The 19,913-nt window shown below is 38.2% G+C and overlaps 1 protein-coding gene and 3 pseudogenes across 1 annotated transcript; 2 read left to right on the top strand and 2 right to left on the bottom strand.

Moving 5' to 3' along the window:
* Positions 1 to 87: 87 nt before the first annotated feature.
* LOC112098157 lies at positions 88 to 2,194 on the bottom strand (annotated as a pseudogene).
* Positions 2,195 to 4,522: 2,328 nt separating this feature from the next.
* Positions 4,523 to 5,788, top strand: LOC18042863 (disease resistance protein SUMM2). The gene has a single exon (XM_006433103.2). The coding sequence runs from the start codon at positions 4,913 to 4,915 to the stop codon at positions 5,786 to 5,788; it is 876 nt and encodes a 291-aa protein (XP_006433166.1). The 5' UTR covers positions 4,523 to 4,912.
* Positions 5,789 to 6,853: 1,065 nt separating this feature from the next.
* Positions 6,854 to 12,511, top strand: LOC112098302 (annotated as a pseudogene).
* LOC112098303 lies at positions 12,143 to 18,593 on the bottom strand (annotated as a pseudogene).
* Positions 18,594 to 19,913: the final 1,320 nt, after the last annotated feature.

Genomic DNA, 19,913 nt, shown 5'->3' with positions numbered 1-19,913 from the left:
CAGATAGGAAGGCCGATAGAAAGCATCCAAAAATTTATAAATATCCGAGCGTTTGCAAACAAAATGAAAATTCATACAAAAATAAGCCTAAAGATTAGGAGGTTCAGCAACCTCAACAACTGAAGGATCAGCAATCTCATAAAGAAGAGGATTAGCAGCATCGGGGGGAGGAAGCACTGACCATTGACCTACTTCAGGAGCACGATCCCCTGCTTCCTCCTCCTGCACCCCACCTAAGGGAGCCTCCACCCGGTCTTGGTCACCCTGCTCCTTGTCCCCCTGGTCGACCTCGGCCATATACCTTTGCACTCCAGCCTCAAACTTGTTCATGTTAAGCTCTGAATACTCTTCCTTAAGCACAGACATGATGCACTTATAGCAGAAAGCAACCCCAGAGTCATACTTTGCATCTAGCCGATCATCCACATCAGCAGATTTGCTTTTCACCTCGGCCAATTGCTCACTCAGAGATTTGATTTCGCCCTCAAGAGCCGTATTCAAGGTATCCCGCTCACTCTGAGTGGCCTGGTGATCAGACTTCAGATCACCCAACTCATTCTCAAGCTTGATGGAGGTGGACTCAGCCATGGCCACTTTCTCCTCCAGGTCCATGATTTGCTTGTGCAGATCAAGCAGCTTCTCCTTCGAGCAGTCGGCAGACTCAGCTTTCTTCTTCAGATCCTGGTTATCAGCCTGAAGCCTCCTCTCATGACGTATGGCCCTGTTCTTATAACAAGACACCAGAGTAGCCAGCTTGAAGGAGACCCGCTGGACAGAACCAGCCAATTCACCAAGATTCATGCTCTCGATGTCCTTAATCATTTTAGGCCCCACGGACTTCCCATAGTCCCTTTGATATAGGGTCAAATAGTCACCTTGATCCCGAAGTGGAAGAGGAGAGGATCGATCTCCTGAATGAATACTGACCTCAGGACACTTGTCAGTCACCTTCTCTCCTCCATTCTTCCGAAGTGGAGGAAGGAGCAGAGCAGGAGCAGAAGCCTTGGATGGACTAACATTGATTTTCTTCGAAGGGGGAAGGGGGTTACTGGAGCTGCTTAGAGCCCGACCACGCTTCCTAGTCATTGCACTTAGGATCTTGTTGTCCATTCCGACAGCTACGTCCACTAAGCGTGACCCGACCAGGTTTGTTAATGACAGAAGATCTTGGCAGGTAGATGTGTTCACCAAAGCAGTCTCTACCTGGAGCAAATGTCTCTCTTCAAGCCCCTCGATCAAACCCCACGACTCTGAAATAGCAAACAAGGTTAAAGAGCCCAATAAGTGACGATTGGAGAAAGAAAATAGGCAATAAATAAACGACTTAGGGTGACAAAGTGCGTTGGAAGGTGAATATCACCACCAAGCGACCGAGCTGCTGGACATTAATTTCCTCCAGCAAAGAAGAATTTGTTCTTCCAATTTTTACATGAAGAAGGAAACCCGGTGATCGGCTTCCTCTTTACAGAGCTGGACATAAAGTAGTACCAGCCCCCTTCCTTTGGGCTACTCCGCAGCTGGTACAGATGCTTTACTTCAACAAGGGAAGGTTCCTCTGATCCGCACCTCTCCCATAGCACATACATAGCTGAGAGAACCCTCCACCCTTTTGGGTGTAACTGACCTGGGGCCAGGTGTATACCACCCAGTATCTGGGCAAAGTAGCGCTGAAGGGGCAGCCGAGCTCCTAGTTTGAAACTCTCCAGGTGCATCGTCACATACCCCCTCGGAGGCCGACTAGGAACGTCGTTTTTCCCAGGAATTACAAGGAGAACCTCTTCGGGAATGTTGTATAGATTCCTAAGTTTGAACAGGTCAGTTGGGGTGGTGGCACAAGCTATGTAATCAATAGGGTAAGAATCTGCCTCCACCCTAGGTTTCTCTTATAAGGAGGTCTGTTCGGTTCGGAACTACTCCCCTCACCGTCACCCACTTCTTCAGGAACCCCAATCCTACCAGAACCATGATTCTCACCAGAGCCCGATGCGGATCCACCTCTATTTCCTACAAGCTCTAATTCAAGGGAGGGTGAAATAGCCATGGGACGAGGGTATTCAGGGGTATTCCTATGATATGAGGGACCTACATTGCGAGAGGAGTGAAGAAGATCACTGGGTCCAAACAAATGAGGATATGAATCCTCTATCTCTTCATCGCTCTTGACTACAATTCTTTTTCCTTTTCGGTTGGACATACCGAAGTTTAAGAAGGGAAAGCACAAAATATCTAAAAGTATGGATGCAAAAAAGGGACAAACACAGAACCCACAATACAAAACCCAATCAACAATAACCAAAGAAGAGGTTAAATGATGTACCTGGAATGGACTGGCACCGATAAGCGTTGCTGTAACGGAGAAAAGACCCAGCAAATGGAGATCCCAGACGCGAAAAGTGTGAATAAAGTTCGAAGGAGTTGTCTTACGGCGGAGAAGCGAATAAGCAAAACGAGGATGACTTTAGTTTAGGGATTTGAAACAAAAAGGGGGAAATGAAAGCGTTTGAGTGATAGGGATGCCAGCTCACTCACCGTATATCGAGGATGGATAGCCCGTCGTTTCGAATTTCAAATACGAAGAGTCGGAAAGCGCCACGTCACTAACCGTTATAAAAGGCTCGACGAGATGTAAGCCCAAATAGATACTAGATACATTCGTCAAGGCCCATACTCAGGCCGATATCTCCTTAGACAAGAGATGGAACCTCAGACCCACCGCAATAACACGAGAACCAGATGGGTAGTTCCCAGGATCGATAAGATACGAGCAGACTTCAGTTTCTACTCTCAACTCGTTTCACTCGCAAGACCAGAAACTGGGGGACTGGTGTTGAGTAAATAAGAGCATCAGCACAGACAGGCCATCATCCCCACCCCGGCATGGATCACCTCAGCCAAATGATACGAGCAGAACACTGATAATGAGCCCTCTACCAACATGGGCCGACCAAAGACGAATATCAGCCAGAGGAATACACCGACCAGAGATGAATATCAGCCAGAGGAATACACTGACCAGAGACATATACCGAGCAGATACCCATTCCCCAAAGAGCGAGATGAAGGGTGAACGGAAACGTGGAACAGCGGCTATAAAAGAGGAAGAAACCAATGAAGATGGGGACATAAAAATTGAGAGAGGGGAAAACTTTGCCAAATTGAAACCAGACCATTTTTAATACAAATTGTGAGCCAATTATAAGCAACTTATCGAATCCAAATTGCACCGTTTTCCCGTAAACACCTTGTGCTAACTTAGGCATCGGAGGGTTTACGCCGGTAAAACCACCGGCGTCTCTGATCTACTTTTGTGAACGCATGCTCAGTGGGAGAAGGAAGGACAATTCCAACTTCAGTGACTAGAGCGTTCGTTGAAGCAAGAAGAAATTGACATCCTCACTATTGACTACATAAACGTTAGTGTAAAGGTCTGGTCAGGCAAAGGGCGAGCAGATTTCAGCATCAACAGTTGTATTATCACTCATATAATTTGTTAATGAGCTCTTTTCCTGTCATCTAATGCTGATGCTTGTATTCTATTCTACCATTTGATTTTTTTTTATGTCTATTGCTTGTAGATCAATTGATTATATGCTTCATACTTGATGGAGTGAATATAATACATAAGCTTTTCATTTTAATAACTTCAATTCGGCATATTTAGTTTCTTGAAGATTTATTCCTGAAAAATCCAGCCTGATTTTTTTTTTGTTTTTTAACGTTCTTTTATATTTTATTAACAACTAATTTCTAACATTTGTTCATTAATCAAGATAGAGTTCGAGTTTAATGATAAAATGATCACGATTTAATTTAACGATTTGAGCCCAAAATCCTACTGTTTACATATTAAAGTCACTTGATTATCATATATTTATTACTCAATAATCAAAGTTAATTATTACTCAATAATCACTTGATTATTTGAAAAATGCCGGCGGCACTTGCAACTCCCTGGAACCTTCGTGTAAGTTTCCGAGTACATCAACTGTTGGATAAAATGCCCATTTGAAGAAACTAATAGAAAATTGAGATCCTCTCTTGAATAGAGTTTACCCTTGAAAAATAAGTATGCATTATCATTCAGGTATTGTCAAAATTTGAGCTTAAGTATGCATTATCATAATATTTACAAATTATTGATTATTTTTGTTGGTGAAAGCAAATTGATTAGAAGAATGTGGCAATAAGAAGATAAAAATGCTTGCACAAATACTTTGCCGTGTGTTCTTACTTACAAATCCACCAGCTTAGCTTTTAATCACATATACAAGTCATCATCATCACTAGATTATCGTATATTACACAATTATCAAAGCTAATTATTGAAACCTTTCTTTCAAAGAAAAAGAATTATTGAAACCTTCCGAGTTTGAAAATGCCCTCAGCACTTGCAACTTCCAGGAACCTTCGCGGAAGTGTAGATGCTGAGTACATCCAACCGTTCGATTAAATGCCGAAGTGATTTCGAGGAACCCACACGACCACACAACCCTTTTTTTTTTTTCATTTTATTTGTATCACAACTAAAGTTCAGATTACCCTTTGAAACTTGAGATGACAACTGTCTGCCTCTGCATTTCCCTTATCTCCAGAGTTCTCTGAAATCTCTTCTTCATTTTCTGTCTCCCGTTTCTGAATCGTTCTTGTCCTCGATCCTACACCTTCTTTGCAAATCTTTCATTGCAATCGCTTTTCAATTTGTCTTAGCAGAAAATGGATCCCCCTTTGTTTCATCTCCAGGTTTTTCACTCCTTTCCCCTCCTCCTCCCTTAAATCTATTCAACCTTTTATTTTAACAATTTATCCAAACTTCTTATTTCCCTCTTCACAACTGATTGATTAGTTCTGCTCAGTTTGATTAGTTTTGCTTTCCCCTGTTTTCTAAGAGCAAAAAATAAAAAAGAAAGGGATAATGGATATTGTTATTTCCGTTGCTGCAAAAGTTACAGAGTACTTGGTTGCTCCCATAATTCATCCATTTACTTACTGCTGCACTTATAAGACCAACTTCGAGAAGCTGAATAATGAAGTCGATAAGCTCAGGAATGCTAGAGACAATGTGCAATATAAGGTTGATGATTCCAGAATTAAATGGGACGGAATTCAACAGCACGTTGAGGAGTGGCTGATTACTGTGGACGAGGCAATCAACGAAGTCGAAACACTTATTGAAGACAAAGAGAAGTCAAACAACCGGTGTCTGAAAGGGTTGTGTCCTAATTTGAAGACTCGGTACCAGCTTAGCAAGAAAGCAGAAAGAGAAGCGAATGCTATAGTTGGACTCCATGAAAAAGGGAGATTCGACAGTGTTTCCTTCCGTACGATTCCAGAGGAGACATGGCTTAAGTCTACCCTGGATTTCATGCACTTTGAATCGAGAAAGTCCACCTTGAAGGAGATACTAGACGCACTCAGCAACCGTAACTTCAACATGATTGGGGTGTACGGGATGGGTGGCATTGGAAAGACAACGCTGGTGAAAGAAGTTGGCAGGCAGGTCAAGGAAAATAATCTCTTTGAGAAGGTCATTTCTTCACGTGTTTCCCAAACACCGCAAACAAAAAATATACAAGGAGAAATCGCAGAGAAGATAGGCTTAGAATTGACTGAACAGAGTCATGTTTGCGTTCGTATACCTATTGGTATTTATTGGAGACAATTATGTAAGAAATTATGTAACTTCATGACAGTATCAATGAAAAAAGAAAAGTTTAGGGGGTCAATTGGACACCATCTGCCATCATGTTTGCTCACTGTAGGCACCATCTTGATCCTCCCCCGACCCTAGGTGAGGATTGATGATGATTGTCGGTTAATCCAAAGATTTTTTAAAGGTAAAAAAAAAAAAACTATAAATTGTGGCATCAACTTTGTAATTTCTTTAAGCCATTAAAATAAAATATATAAAAGTTGGGTCCTCTCTTGAACATAGTTTAAATTTAATAAATAATTAAACATTATTATTATTCTTGTGCTGTCAACATTTGTGTGTTTTTTTTTGGTTAATTTTATTAACAACTAAACACTAGTAGTCTATATTTGTTGAGTTGAAAACGTTGATCAAGATAGTCTTGTTGTAGTTTGCTTATATTAATGATCACGAGTTTAATTTAGAGATTTGAGCCCAAGTTCCTCCATTTACGTTATTAATCATTTTTGTTGATTAACGCTAATTGATTAGAGGAATGTGATAACGAAAAGATGAAAATACCTGCTCAAATGTTTAGTGATTTGGAACAAGTCAGCTGAGGCTAAGCATTTTTATTATTTAGGCAATTAGATCATGAATGGGCAATCTTTTTGTTTGATCAATTACCTCAAATACTCTCATTGTACTAACGTCGTCAAATAATCAAAACTGATCATCATTATTCATTAATTAAACGCTACTGTAGAAACTAGAAAGCTTGACCGATCTTACAAGTTCCAAGTTGGAAGATCATGTCGGCAGCATTAGCAACTGTCAGGAATCTTTATACAAGTTGTGATCCACCCGAGTTTCATAGTTTACTTTTTCTTTTTCTTTTTTTGTCGACAAAGACTTGAGGAGTGGGCCAACTATTCAAATATGAGGGAAACTTGCGTGGAAGCTGAGGTGGTGGCTGGTGGGATAACCTATTGGTGTTCGGTTCCGTGATGGAATAATGAATGAATCCCATTATGAAATCTATTGGCTTTCGACTTTCGGATTCTCACTATTTTTTATCTTTTATTTTTATAAAATTGATTATTGAGCATCAGTGAACTTAACTATCTCATCACCTCACGTTTCGCATAACTTTTTCACATCCTTTCTCCACTCTTTGGCCTTTGAGTTCATTTCAATGAAAATAATTAATTCTGCTGACTTAAATTTTTTAAAATATAAAGTCAGTGAATCCCGCTGTAAAAATCAAATAATTGGCTACCATTTGTCCGACGCACATCTCCCAACCATGCAAGTCGTTCTCCATCTCAATCAACATTCTCAATCATCTTGATCGTTTTTATTCTTCAGCTTTGCTCCTTTCTGCCATCAACTCTTTGGACCTTTCACTGGATCAAGCAACACCTTAGTTATTACAATCTTCGGATCTCAACATTACTACGAATCGTACGTGCATCTGTTTTCTTTATTTAGCTTTGCTCTGTTCCCTGTACACTTGTCTCTGTTTTGTTCTGTATCTACTCTTCTGATGTATTTTTACGCTGTCAATAAATCCCTTCTCTTCTTCTTCATCTCTGCATCTTTTTAGTTGTTGTCTCTGTTCAGTTTCCTTTTGGTTCGCTTCACTTCACATCTACATACTTTACAAAATTCTAAAATTTGACCCAAAAAAAAAAAAAAAGAGAGAAAAGGGAAAGAATTGAAGATGGTGGAAAGCATAGTAACTGTTGTGTTAGAAGTTGCAAAGTGCTTGGGTCCTCCCACTGAAAGACAATTGAGTTATGTGCGCAACTACAGGAGCAACTTTGAGAATCTCAAGACTGAACTTGAGAAGCTCAAGGATGACGCTGCCAGTATGCAGCACGGGGTTGATGAGGCTAAAAGAAAAGGAGAAGAGATCGAAAAGAACGTTGAGAAATGGCTTGCAAGTGTCAACAACATCATTCCTGAGGCTGAGAAATTTACAGGCGATGCAGATAAAGCAAACAAGCGTTGTTTCATGGGGCTGTGTCCAAATTTGAAGACCCGCCATCAGCTTAGCAAGGAAGCGGTGAGGCAATTCGAAGCTATTGTCAAACTTCGGGAAGCTGGGAGATTTGATAGAATTTCCTACCGTAAAGCTCTGGAGGACATAAGGCTTATATCTAACAAAGACTACGAGGCATTTGAATCAAGAATCTCCACTTTGAATAATGCACTTCGTGCATTACAAGATCCTGATGTGAACATGGTTGGGATTTATGGAATGGGCGGCATCGGAAAGACGACACTAGCAAAAGAGGTTGCTATTCAGTTCAAGAGAGACCAGCTATTTGATCAAGTGATTTTTGTGGAGGTGCCCCAGATTCCAGACATAAGAAAGATTCAAGGAGAAATCGCTGATAAATTAGGTCTCATATTTTTTGAAGAGACCGAATCTGGAAGGGCAAGGAGTCTTTATAATCGATTGAAGGATGAGAAAAAGATCCTTGTAATTTTAGATAATGTTTGGGAAAGTGTTGATTTGCAGGATGTAGGAATTCCTCACGGAGATAATCACAAGGGGTGTAAAATATTGATGACGGCAAGAAGTGAAGATATATTGTCTGGCAAGATGGATTGCCGACATAATTTCTCAGTTGGCGTTCTAAGAAAAGACGAAGCTTGGAGTCTATTCAAGAAGATGGCAGGGGAGTCTATCAACAGTAGTGAATTCAAATGGGTGGCAACGGATGTGGCAAATGAATGCGCAGGTTTGCCTGTTTCCATTGTAACAGTAGCGAGGGCGTTGAGAAATAAGAGATTATTTGAATGGAAGGACGCTTTGGGACAGTTAAGAAGGCCTTCCTCAACGAACTTTAAAGATATACAGCCGGCTGCTTATTCAGCTATAGAGTTGAGTTACAACAAATTAGAAGGAGAGGAGCTCAAGAAGATCTTTTTGCTAATAGGCTACACCTACATATCATCCATTAATGACGTGTTAATGTATGGCATGGGTTTGGGTTTGTTTCAAGGCATCAATAGGATGGAAGAAGCACGAGCTCGAGTGTATACATTGGTGTACAAACTCAAGGCTTCTTGTATGTTGCTTGAGCATGGAAGCAAAAATGAACATTGGTTTTCTATGCATGATGTTGTTCGTGATGTTGCCATAGCAATTGCAACCAGAGAACAAAATGTGCTTACGATGAGATATGAACTGGTTAATTCACGGGAATGGCTAGATGAAGGTGCGCTTAAGTTTTACACTTCGATTGTCTTACACGACAGCAAGATGAATGTTCTTCTTCCTGAAGTTTTGGAATGTCCTCAACTGCAACTTCTCTCTTTGTGGACTGAGAAATCTTCATTAATCACACTTCCAGACAATTTTTTCAGGAAGTTGACGCAAGTCAGAGTTTTAGACTTGACTTGCATGCATCTATCATTACTGCCTTCATCACTTGGTCTCCTAACAAACCTTCGAACATTGTGTTTGTATTGCAGCGAATTGCAAGATATAGCTGTTATAGGAGAATTAAAGAACCTAGAAATCCTTTGCTTAAGGGGTTCTTATATTGAGCAGTTGCCTGTGGAAATAGGCCAATTGACTCGGTTAAGGTCGCTTGATTTGAGAGACTGTGACAGACTACAGGTTATTCCCCCAAATCTTTTATCAAAGTTATCCCATTTGGAGGAATTATACATTCGTAGCTTTAATAAGTGGGAAGTGGAGGTGGAAGCTGCAGGGATCAAGAATGCAAGCCTTGAAGAGTTGAAGCGTTTGCCTAACTTGACCACCTTAGAATTATGCATCCCAGATGCCAACACTCTGCCGAAGGGGCTGTTCTTCGAGAAACTGGAAAGGTACAGAATATGTATTGGACGTTGGTGTTGGGAGGATCCCTCACCTACGTGTTCTAGAACATTCAGACTCCTCCTTGGCACCGACAATTGTATCAGCTTCAAGAGTGGGCATATCGTGCAACTTCAGCGAATTGAAGACCTTTGTTTATCTGGATTGCCAGACCAAGATATCATTGAATTAGTTAATAACAAATTGGGCTCTTATTCTTCCCAACTGAAGCATCTCTGGGTCGAAGGTTGTCAAGCCCCCAGTCCGAAAGAGTCAAAGGTATGATATGATCTTCCTAAATTTCGAACATATCAAAGCAGCCAATGCAAAAAACAGATTCTTCATTTCTTATGAGTATGACTATGTTCTAAACAGAGATGCAAGGAATCGACAAGTGAAATGCGATCCAATGAAATCATTTTGGAGGACCATGTCAACGTTCCTAATACATTTTTCCTCAAGGTCGGATATTAATGATCCAATGGTCATATTCTTATGATTTTTTCCTTTTTTTGTTGCTGCTTTATTATATATTCTCCTTTCCTAGGAAATATAGGCTAGAGTGAATCAGGGATTAGCGAACATATTTCATAATTATATTAAAATTTTCATCCCGAGTAACATAGATGTAACAAATACATTCTCGGATGAAAGAAAAAGTACTCTGAATGCACTTATATACTAAATTTGATCTCCTCATATAACGGTTGGAAAGTTTTGTGAACAGGGTGGGTTACCAAACTTGGAGACCTTGGAGCTGTATAATGTAAATGTGGAGAGGATTTGGAAAAGCCAACTTCCGGCCATGTCTTGTGGCATTCAAACTTTAACCCGGTTGATTGTATATGGCTGTGGGGAATTAAGATGTCTGTTTTCATCTTCTATAGTTAACAGCTTTATTCGACTCCAACACCTTGAGATAGATGAGTGCCCTATTTTGGAAGAGATAATAGTCATAGACCAGCAAGAAAGGAAGAATGTTGTGTTCCCTCAGTTACAATTTCTAAAGATGGTAGATCTCTAAAAGCTCACAAGCTTCTGCACAGGAGATGTGCACATTGAATTTCCAACATTGGAAACTTTAGAAGTAATAAGGTGTCCTGAATTCCTTTTAACTGCTCATGACTTGACAAAAGAGGTACGTACAAGATTTAAAATTTACTCTTAATAATTGGCATTATGTTTTCTTTTTGGTCCTGATTTATCATGCATCCAACCAGGTATTCCCCAATTTGAAATATTTGACCATTGAAGGAAAGAAGATACCAATGGCAGCTGAGTTTCCAGAGGACATGTTTTGCAAACTCAACTTTCTTGATGTTATATTTGAAGAGTCATCTACTATTTCATCACTTGATTTCCTTCGGAGATTTCACAGCATAAGAGAACTCACAATAAGGGGAGGAGGATATGTTGGGGGCGTTAAGCCATCATATGGAGTAGAAAATTGGACGAAGGCAATCATAAGGAATCTACACAATTGTTGTGATCTGAAGCATATTTTGATCCAGGAATCCAAAATGGACAATTTGGTTCATCTAACAGTTGAGTATTGTGACCATTTGATTAATCTAGTGCCACCTTCAACATCGTTTCAGAATCTGACAACTTTGAAGGTGTGGAGATGCAAAGGATTGATAAATGTGCTAACATCCTCGACAGCAAAGAGTTTGGTACGACTGACAGAGATGAGTATCGTTGACTGCAGCATGATAACAGAAGTAGTGGCAGATGATGAGGGAAATGCTGCAAAAGATGAAATTGTTTTCAGCGAGTTGATGGACTTGGAGCTTTGTGATTTAAGAAGACTTACAAGCTTCTGCTCTGGCAACTGCGCCTTTAAGTTCCCAGCTTTGACATATTTAAGTGTGGATAAATGCCCCAATATGAAGATTTTCTCTGGAAAAGAATTAAGCACTCCCAGTTTACACGAAGTAGAGAAACGCTGGCTGTCTGGTGAGTATTGGACTTGGAAGGGCGACCTTAATTCTACCATACAACAGATATATCTTGAAACAAAGGTACGTATTCATTACTGAGCGACCCAAAAGTTACTGTTGAATTAGATTAAGCACTGCCATTTTATTTGAAAACTGTTGTTCCTGCTTTCACCTTCAATTTGTTTTGTTCGTTGTTTACAGGAAGTCCAAAATCATAAAGATGATTCAGGCCAACCTTCTGTGCAGCATCAGGAATGAGGCCAATTTTCATTGAAATTTGTGAGACATGGTATGCAGCTCGTGTATTTTCTATCAAAGTTAAGACGGTAAGAGGGCCTTCATTTTTTATTGTTATTGTTCTACATTTTGGCTTCTCTTGATTACTCAAACCCAATTTCAAAGAGTTATAATACAACACTTTCGGAAATTTCTTTCACTCACATCATTCCAGGTTGAATGGTGGAAGGGTCCTTCATCTATGCCGTTTCAGACATCTTGAAAGACTATATAAGAATCTAAATTAAAGATGTGTGAATCAGACTTGTCTTGTGTGCACGTGAGCCATGTGTTAGATTGTTGGTGTAGTAGTAAAAGTAGATATTCAGCACATGTTCATTGTAGTAAATATTCAACAAAGATGATAATACAGCATTAGAAATTGGAGTTTTAGGCCATCAGACACAAACAATTGTGAAACAAGTGGGTAGAGGGAATAATAAAAATCGAAAGACATGGATGGGAAGAATATGAGATCATTGATAGAACCTAAATACAAATTCAATCAATTCATTAAGCCATCAAAAGTTAGTTATAAACCACTATATCTTAACATATGTAATTTACCATCATCTAAAACCACTATATCCTAACATATGTAATGTACCATTATCAATTTTTGCTATGTTATGTCTGTATAGCCTAATATGTTTGGCTTGGTTTTGTCTAATATGTTTAGCTTGGTTTTGTATCCTTTCCAAACATATGAATATTTACTCAAGCGCATGTTTGGGCCATCTGAACATTGAGTGGTTTGATATCTCTGCAGCGCATGTAGGTCAGAAACTGACCAGGCAGCTCCTCCAAAAGTGCTTGTACAACAGAAATTTGTCCACCTGTTCAGAAAACAATGTGTTCATTTGTTAAGGCATGAAAAAATTCAGAAACTTTTGTGAATTAACTCCCAAATTCAATATTTTGAACTAATTTTGTCAAAGAATCATATGCACTCACTATGAACTTCTCGCATTGGAACAAATTGTACTATATCTCTGGTAGCTACCCGATCAGTAGAGCTCTCTAATCTACGGCCATTATCAGCATCAAGAATCTGCCAACAAAGTTATCAGCATCAAAAATCTGCAACAAAAGTGGGGTAATACCACACTGCATATGTACTCTAAATTGAATCTATCAAACTATAGAAAAAAGAAGTTCAATGCTAGTAAGAAGATATTCCAGTTAGAAAACATTGTGTACCTCCATTTGTGTAAAATCTGCACCTCCCACACCCACAATTAGAATTGACAGGGGAAGATCAGAAGCCCTTACCAAAGCATCTTTTGTTTCTTGGAGATCCGTCAGAACTCCATCCTAAATAGACAATGCAAATTTACAAATCACCCAAAAAGAATGATAGAAAGAGAAAACTGTGAATATATAGAATCATTGTAATCACCGTTATAATGAGTAAGACGAAATACTTGCTTCTGTCGTAAGAGAGGGACTGTCCAGCAATTCGTGCAGCTGTGTTGATGACTTGACCAAACAGAGTCGGTCCTGCCAAAGAAACATTGTTTAGAGCGCTTGCATAAGCAGCCATAATGCCTTCAACTCCATCTACCTATTAAATAAAGAAACCAGCAGTTAATGAAAAAATGGAAGAGGATAAAATACACATCTTTTAGGATAAAATTCCAAGGAAATTTTAAAAAAAATGCGGAAACATATTATATTGTTTGTTATTAAAAATGAAAAGTTATGGGAGACAAGCCAACCAAATAAGGATTATAGCAAAGTTGCGAACTCCAGCTACCCCTACCTCAAAGCTACCTGCTCTTCCATTCAAGTTAAAACAATGTGATACAGTGCCATCAAATGTCTTCCCTCCAAATCCCCATGCAGGAAAGCGTCTATCAGAATCATAAAATTGTATGACCTCCCCAATTTCCGTTATTGCCTGTAAATGGTTTAAGAGGCCAATAACTAATCAGTGATATTCTCTCTCAACTTCTACAAACTATTGAAATATGTATCTCACTATGACGGGCACAGAAAGACTTGAAAGTCACAGGCATTTTCTAAGTCGAAAACACTGGACAAAATGACCATTTTATGACCTTCAGAGTTCAGAGATCACTTGTCAAAGTGCAAGTCATAACAAAACCTTACCTGCTGGTAAGAATTCAATCTGCCTGAAGGATCAATATAGTGCAAAGAATTTGGATTTCGAGGATTTCCATTTGAAGCTGGATGATTTTGCATTTAATGAGAGACAAGATGAAATTGGACCAAATAAGAGGAAATAAACAAAACAAAAAGATTATATTGCAAATTTATCTTCAACAAGTAATCTCTTTCTAATTACCTGTAAAGTCGACTGCAACCATAAAATTCAACTCAAACCCACTAGATATGTAATCCAGAAAACTATATTGCTCTTGCTCAACAAACTTTTCAACAAACAACTGACTTTTCAGAACCTAGGAAAAAGTCAGATAAAAAATAAAGTGATATTAAATTATCAAAAACTGTAAGCATGAACAAACACCTTTGGTGGAGTTAAAACAAAAAAGAATACACACCTTGTCATGGCCACGTTGAGTTGATGGTAACATAAAAGTTGCACCAGTTCTTTCTTGATGAAGTTTCTCCAGGTCTCCAACTGATTTCTGAATTTTACTAATAACAGAAATAGAAAACCTTGACATCAGAAAGGCAAAAGGATAAAAGAGGGAAGCTGATGACATTAAGAAATTTAACAGTTACCCCATCAGTACGTGATTTCCACTGGTATTGAAATCAAAACATTCAATGATTAATGGGTTTTCCTGTACCAAAGTGAATCATAAACTAAAAAACATTTCCCCATGACCAAACTTCACTACCTAATATACATTTAAGTAACAAGCACAAGAAGATGACAAGGTTACCTTGCTCACAAATTGCTGCATGCTCAAAGTTATTGGTCTCCAAATGGGATTCAAGTTATTGTTTATCACCTCCGTCTTGTAGATAGGAACAAATCCCCACTCTCAACAATTCTAGATATTCTTAAGAATGGATCCTATGCAATATAAGAAGAAGAAAAAATAGCATCTAAATTAATAGATTAATTAGTGAACCTCCAAACTTAGCTACTTTGTCAGAACTTACACTTTTGGAAAACAGGTCTACATTTTGCAAATACGAGCAACGGAATGCTATTTCAACAGCACTTTTGGAAGCAACCGTTTCCTCAGCATGGACAGAGAGTATCCCAAAGTTTCTTGAAACTCGAAGCCCATAATTGTTATGGAGTTTTAAGGTTAAAGTTCGATTTTGTTTGGTCACTATCTGCCATTTAAAAGGAAAATATGACACTTGTTAGTGCAAAAGAAGAATGCTAAAGAAGAAGACGAATGCTAGTAAAAAGCATCTGAGAATATTTTGCCCTTTTTTTATAGGAAACAGATTTTTACAGAAAATTAGATGGGCATATTTTGCCCATTGAATAAAGAGAAAATACATAAATTCATCAAACAAAATATAACCCAGAAACTTACCTCAGAGAGAACACAGCTAGCTTCTCCCAGGAAGTCTTGATCCTCCAACTTTAGCATCTGCAGGGCAATGTAAATAAGAAGTTTGAGCTTTAAACTTCACACTTCAACAAATATTTTGTCATGAGATAATAATGACTTGAAAGTAATTAGGGATCACTGCTGTAAAGAATCAAAAGAACACTAGATTTCCTACTTAATGTCTTAGAATCCATCTGGATTTGTTCATTTTCTCTTTCCACTGGCATAAATTTACATATTTATCATTTTTCCCAGTAATGTTAATACCATTTACAATTGACATAAATAATCATCACATTTTTAGATTATCTAACTGTTTTCAGCAAATGCTTCCAAATGATTACAGTTTCTAGGATTATAACCATCAAATTTTTTTCATTTTGACTCAAATTCCACAGACGAATACATCATAGGCTCTAAAGATTTACTTATCCATTTCAATACTGACAATATGGTCATTTTTTACAGAAACTTCTTTAGGCCATGGCAACAACTATTTAACTGTATTGTTTTTAACAACATAGATCAAAATTCCATTTTGGAAAAAAGAAAATTTAGCCGTAAGGACCATCAGAAAAATTGTTCTTTCCCAGTTATGGTAGCAGGACAAATATGTCAAACCTTGCAAGATGCAATAGCAGAAAGTTCCATAATAACTACCCTGGCCTTAAGATTTGTTTATGGTATATGACAGCCAACTTTTTAAGTTTCTTGCCATGCTAAATGTTAGTTTATAATCAATCAAGTATTCCCAAATTTCCCGAAATTGATAGAAACTATTGCTGATGCAATTTAGTTTAGACGTATGCTTAGACAACAAATGGATCAGTCAAATGCCTTGGCTAACTCTAAACTTTGGAACTGAAGTATGTGCGTATCATTTACATCTGAATTGAGAGAAAAAAAAATAATTAAGAAATTTTATACCTTCACTGGAATATTGTGGTACTTGGTATCCACATCATACACACGAAAGCTGGAAAAAGAAGAAAAGCATTAAGAAATTCGAAAACATTAAATATTATCAAATCAAGCAAGGCTTAAGCGCATGACCTATCAAGAAAAAAAAAACTTTAAAAAGAACACACTAAAAACTTACAGCAAGGGCTGGACGATCTCAAACTGAAAAGCAATTGAAATCTTTCCAATCCAAGCAGGATTCAGATTGTTCATAATCACCTCTGTACGTCCAATCTCGTCCAGCCTCCCATCTCTTTTCTTTGCATACACAACTGCCATGGGATCACTCTATGACACAAAAAGAATGTAAATACATTTGCTTGTGAATATAAAAAAAAAAAAAACAGAAGGCATATGGGTATGTATCCACTTATGTCATATAAATATAGACATATATTAGTTAAATAACTTTAGTTGTCATATAAATATAGACATTTATTAGTTAAATAACTTTAGTTAGTAATCCATCGTTAAAATACAGCAGCATTTTATGTATGCTAGTATCAGCCAGTAAAAAGATATACGGCTGATAAATGTTCATTATCAAAGAATTTTATCTTGCACATATAACATATTTGACTAGTGCTCAAAATTGCAAAAACAATAAAACCATATAACATATTTGACTAGTGCTCAAAATTGCAAAAACAATAAAACCACCAACCATGACTTGTTCTACATTATCTGGAACTCTCAAGTTACTGCTCCTTACTGGATTACATTGGAGATAGACAGTGTATATAACAAACTATTCTTCTTTGTCTAAGTTTAGAATTTTGGTGCCAGCGCTAAGCGTTATTCAGATCATATATCCCTAGACCCTTTATGAACAGAGAAAGGAAATTGACAGGGCCATTATGAACAAATAAGCAGATCATATAAGGAGGATACAAGATAACATGAGAATCAATCACCAAGACTATCAACAGCATGAACATGGCATTATCAGACATAAGACAACAATGATATGAAGGCGTACCTTTGATGCGATGTCAAGATCACGTAACTTTGAAGCAGATAAAGATAACTGCAATATATATTCAAAAACGTAAGAACGAATACAGATACATGAAAAAGCGGAAAAGGAGTAATCCATGCATATGCTGCACGAAATGAAAATTGTCAGTACGATGTGGGTCAACTGACAGGCAATATATATCTGTCATAAACAGAACATGCAGAAAACCATCATTTCGGATTCTGACAGAATCACTTCTAATATTAAATCTTATAAGCAGCAAGCAATAATATATGTAATTAAGTTTTATATAACAACAGGATGTGACACGTCAATTACAAGCATTGAACCACATTTAATTTGTTATCATATGACTTGTTGCCTTTTCTCCAGGAAAGTTTGCAAGGAGATCCTCAGGTAAGGTCCACATCAATACAGGAATATTACAATCACTTGGTGGTCCACGTTATGGAAAGACATTCTTATCCTCGTAACAACATAATCCTTAATCCACAATCTTTTATAAAGTTAATGGTTTGTCTTATGCAAACCAGCATTCACAAAATCATGTTCCAATCAGGGGAGCACTATCATGGGGAATCTTCACGAGGGGTATAAGTCAAATTTGATCACGAGGGGTATGAGTCAAATTTGATAAATGAGGCAGAACAGAATAGTCAACTTGGAGGATACACAGGAAAACCACTGTGCATTCAACAGGATCAAACATCGACTTTTTCAATGTTCACAAGGCCACTGTGCATTCAACACCATTCTTTTTTTATTTACCTTAACCAATCTTAATCTAAAATTCACTTCACAGAATGTTGTCATTGGGTATAAGCAGTTAAACTTACTGTTCTCCATATGCAAAACAAAAGCAGTTGCTTGGTGTGAAACCGTCGAACCAACACTAGCAAAAGATCAGCCACCAGAACAAATTAAAAAAAAAAAGGCATGTTTGGGATTGCGGTTGATTCTTGAATAGGAATCTACTTTCTAGTTATGTTCGAATTATCAAATAACTTTTATCAAATATAAATGATTTAAGTTGTTCGATGTTACACTGAAAAGTCATCAAATAAGTAATAATAACAAACATAATTTGATAATAGATTTTCAAAAGAGTGACCATTTGAGAATCCATCACAATTACCAACATGAACGAAATCAGATTTAAAAAATTAAAAATAAATTAAAAAACATAAACTAATCATAGATTTTTACTTAATTAATTAATTAACTGAAAATAGTTTATTAATAGTGGCAGTGAAAGACTCATATAATTCAGGTACACACACATACCTCGATTTGGGTGAAAAGGGCATGAAGGCCGCGAGATTTGAAGAAGAAATCAACGGCGTCATTTTGACCAGAGACATTGTGGTGATCAGCCGCGCTGGTGGGCCGGAGGTGGGCCCCACCTACGGCTTGTTTCCCTCCCCTCACATCACTCCCAGACAAACATAATCCCATCTGTTTTTTTTTCTCTCTCTCTTTATTCTCGAAAATTAAAAAATTAATCGAAAAAAATTACCTAAAGGAAAATGCTACTTACCCCGAGTCAAACCCCGGGTCAAACCCCGAAATTAATCCAAACGACGTCGTTTCAACTTTTTTGTTTTTTGTTTTCAATCTCATTAAAACGACGTCGTTTTGGCTTAGTTAAGGCAGCCCCAAATTACCTTCTCTTCCTCTTTGTCTCACAACCTTTTGGCGTTGTATTCATCTTCCTCTTCGTTTCACAGTTCACAGCCACCACCACTGACAACCACCACCAACAGGCACCGGCAGCTACCATCATGCATACCCAGCCATCGGCATCACCACCACCGACAGCCATCATAGCAAAAAAAAATATATATATATATTTATAAACAATAATTCTTTCCAGCCACAGTCCCTGCAATCTCTCTCCTAGTTTTGGAAAATGAAAAAATATGTAAATCACTCTCAAAACAGCTTTCATGTTCCCTGGAATTTGCTTTGCCATTTTCTTTGTCCTAAATGCTTTAATTTGGGGCGAGAAATCCTCTGGTGCAGTGCCATTTGGAACCATGTTTGCTTTGGTCTTTTTATGGTTTGGCATTTCTGTCCCACTTGTCTTTGTGGGTAGTTATATTGGTTTTAGAAAGCCAGCAATTGAGGATCCTGTGAAAACCAACAAGATCCCAAGACAGATTCCAGAGCAGCCCTGGTACATGAATCCCATCTTCTCTATCCTAATTGGGGGCATACTTCCATTTGGAGCCATCTTCATTGAGCTCTTTTTCATTCTCACCTCAATATGGTTGCATCAGTTCTATTACCTATTTGGCTTCCTCCTGCTTGTCTTCCTGATTCTCATTGTCACATGTGCTGAGATCACAATTGTGCTCTGTTACTTTCAGTTGAACATTATCTTTGGATTTAAAAAACTAAAAAAGGCAGATTTGGAGGAATTAGAGGGGGCTGTGAAGGAAGATAACAATGCTCTGTACTTAGGAAGAAAAAGAACGAAATGAAAAGAGAGAGAGAAACGAAGAAGCTGGTGTTTATTTTAAAATGAAAAAAAAATTAATTGTCAAAACGGCGTCGTTTTACAATCTTCGGGGCTTGACCCGGGGTTTGACCCGGGGCAAATAGCAGAACTCTTACCTAAAAGTTTTTGCAAGTTTGTGAAGAGTACGGAGTCTCACTGTTCGGTTGATGTTCTTTAATCTCTCAAATCCGTAGCCTCTGACAGGGAACTGGAGCGGGGCTTTATTTATAGGCTTTTTGCGCTTGAGTCGTCGTATTTGAATTTGACTCTGTTTCTCCGGCGAAAATGTAA

This window comes from Citrus clementina, unplaced genomic scaffold (assembly GCF_000493195.1).
Source record: "Citrus clementina cultivar Clemenules unplaced genomic scaffold, Citrus_clementina_v1.0 scaffold_5, whole genome shotgun sequence".
Taxonomy (NCBI): domain Eukaryota; kingdom Viridiplantae; phylum Streptophyta; class Magnoliopsida; order Sapindales; family Rutaceae; genus Citrus; species Citrus x clementina.
This window is presented reverse-complemented; position numbering and strand designations above follow the sequence as displayed.

Bases quoted from the DNA above. Each gene is read 5' to 3' on its own strand.
- LOC18042863 (XM_006433103.2), top strand. From the start codon at position 4,913: ATGGATATTGTTATTTCCGTTGCTGCAAAAGTTACAGAGTACTTGGTT.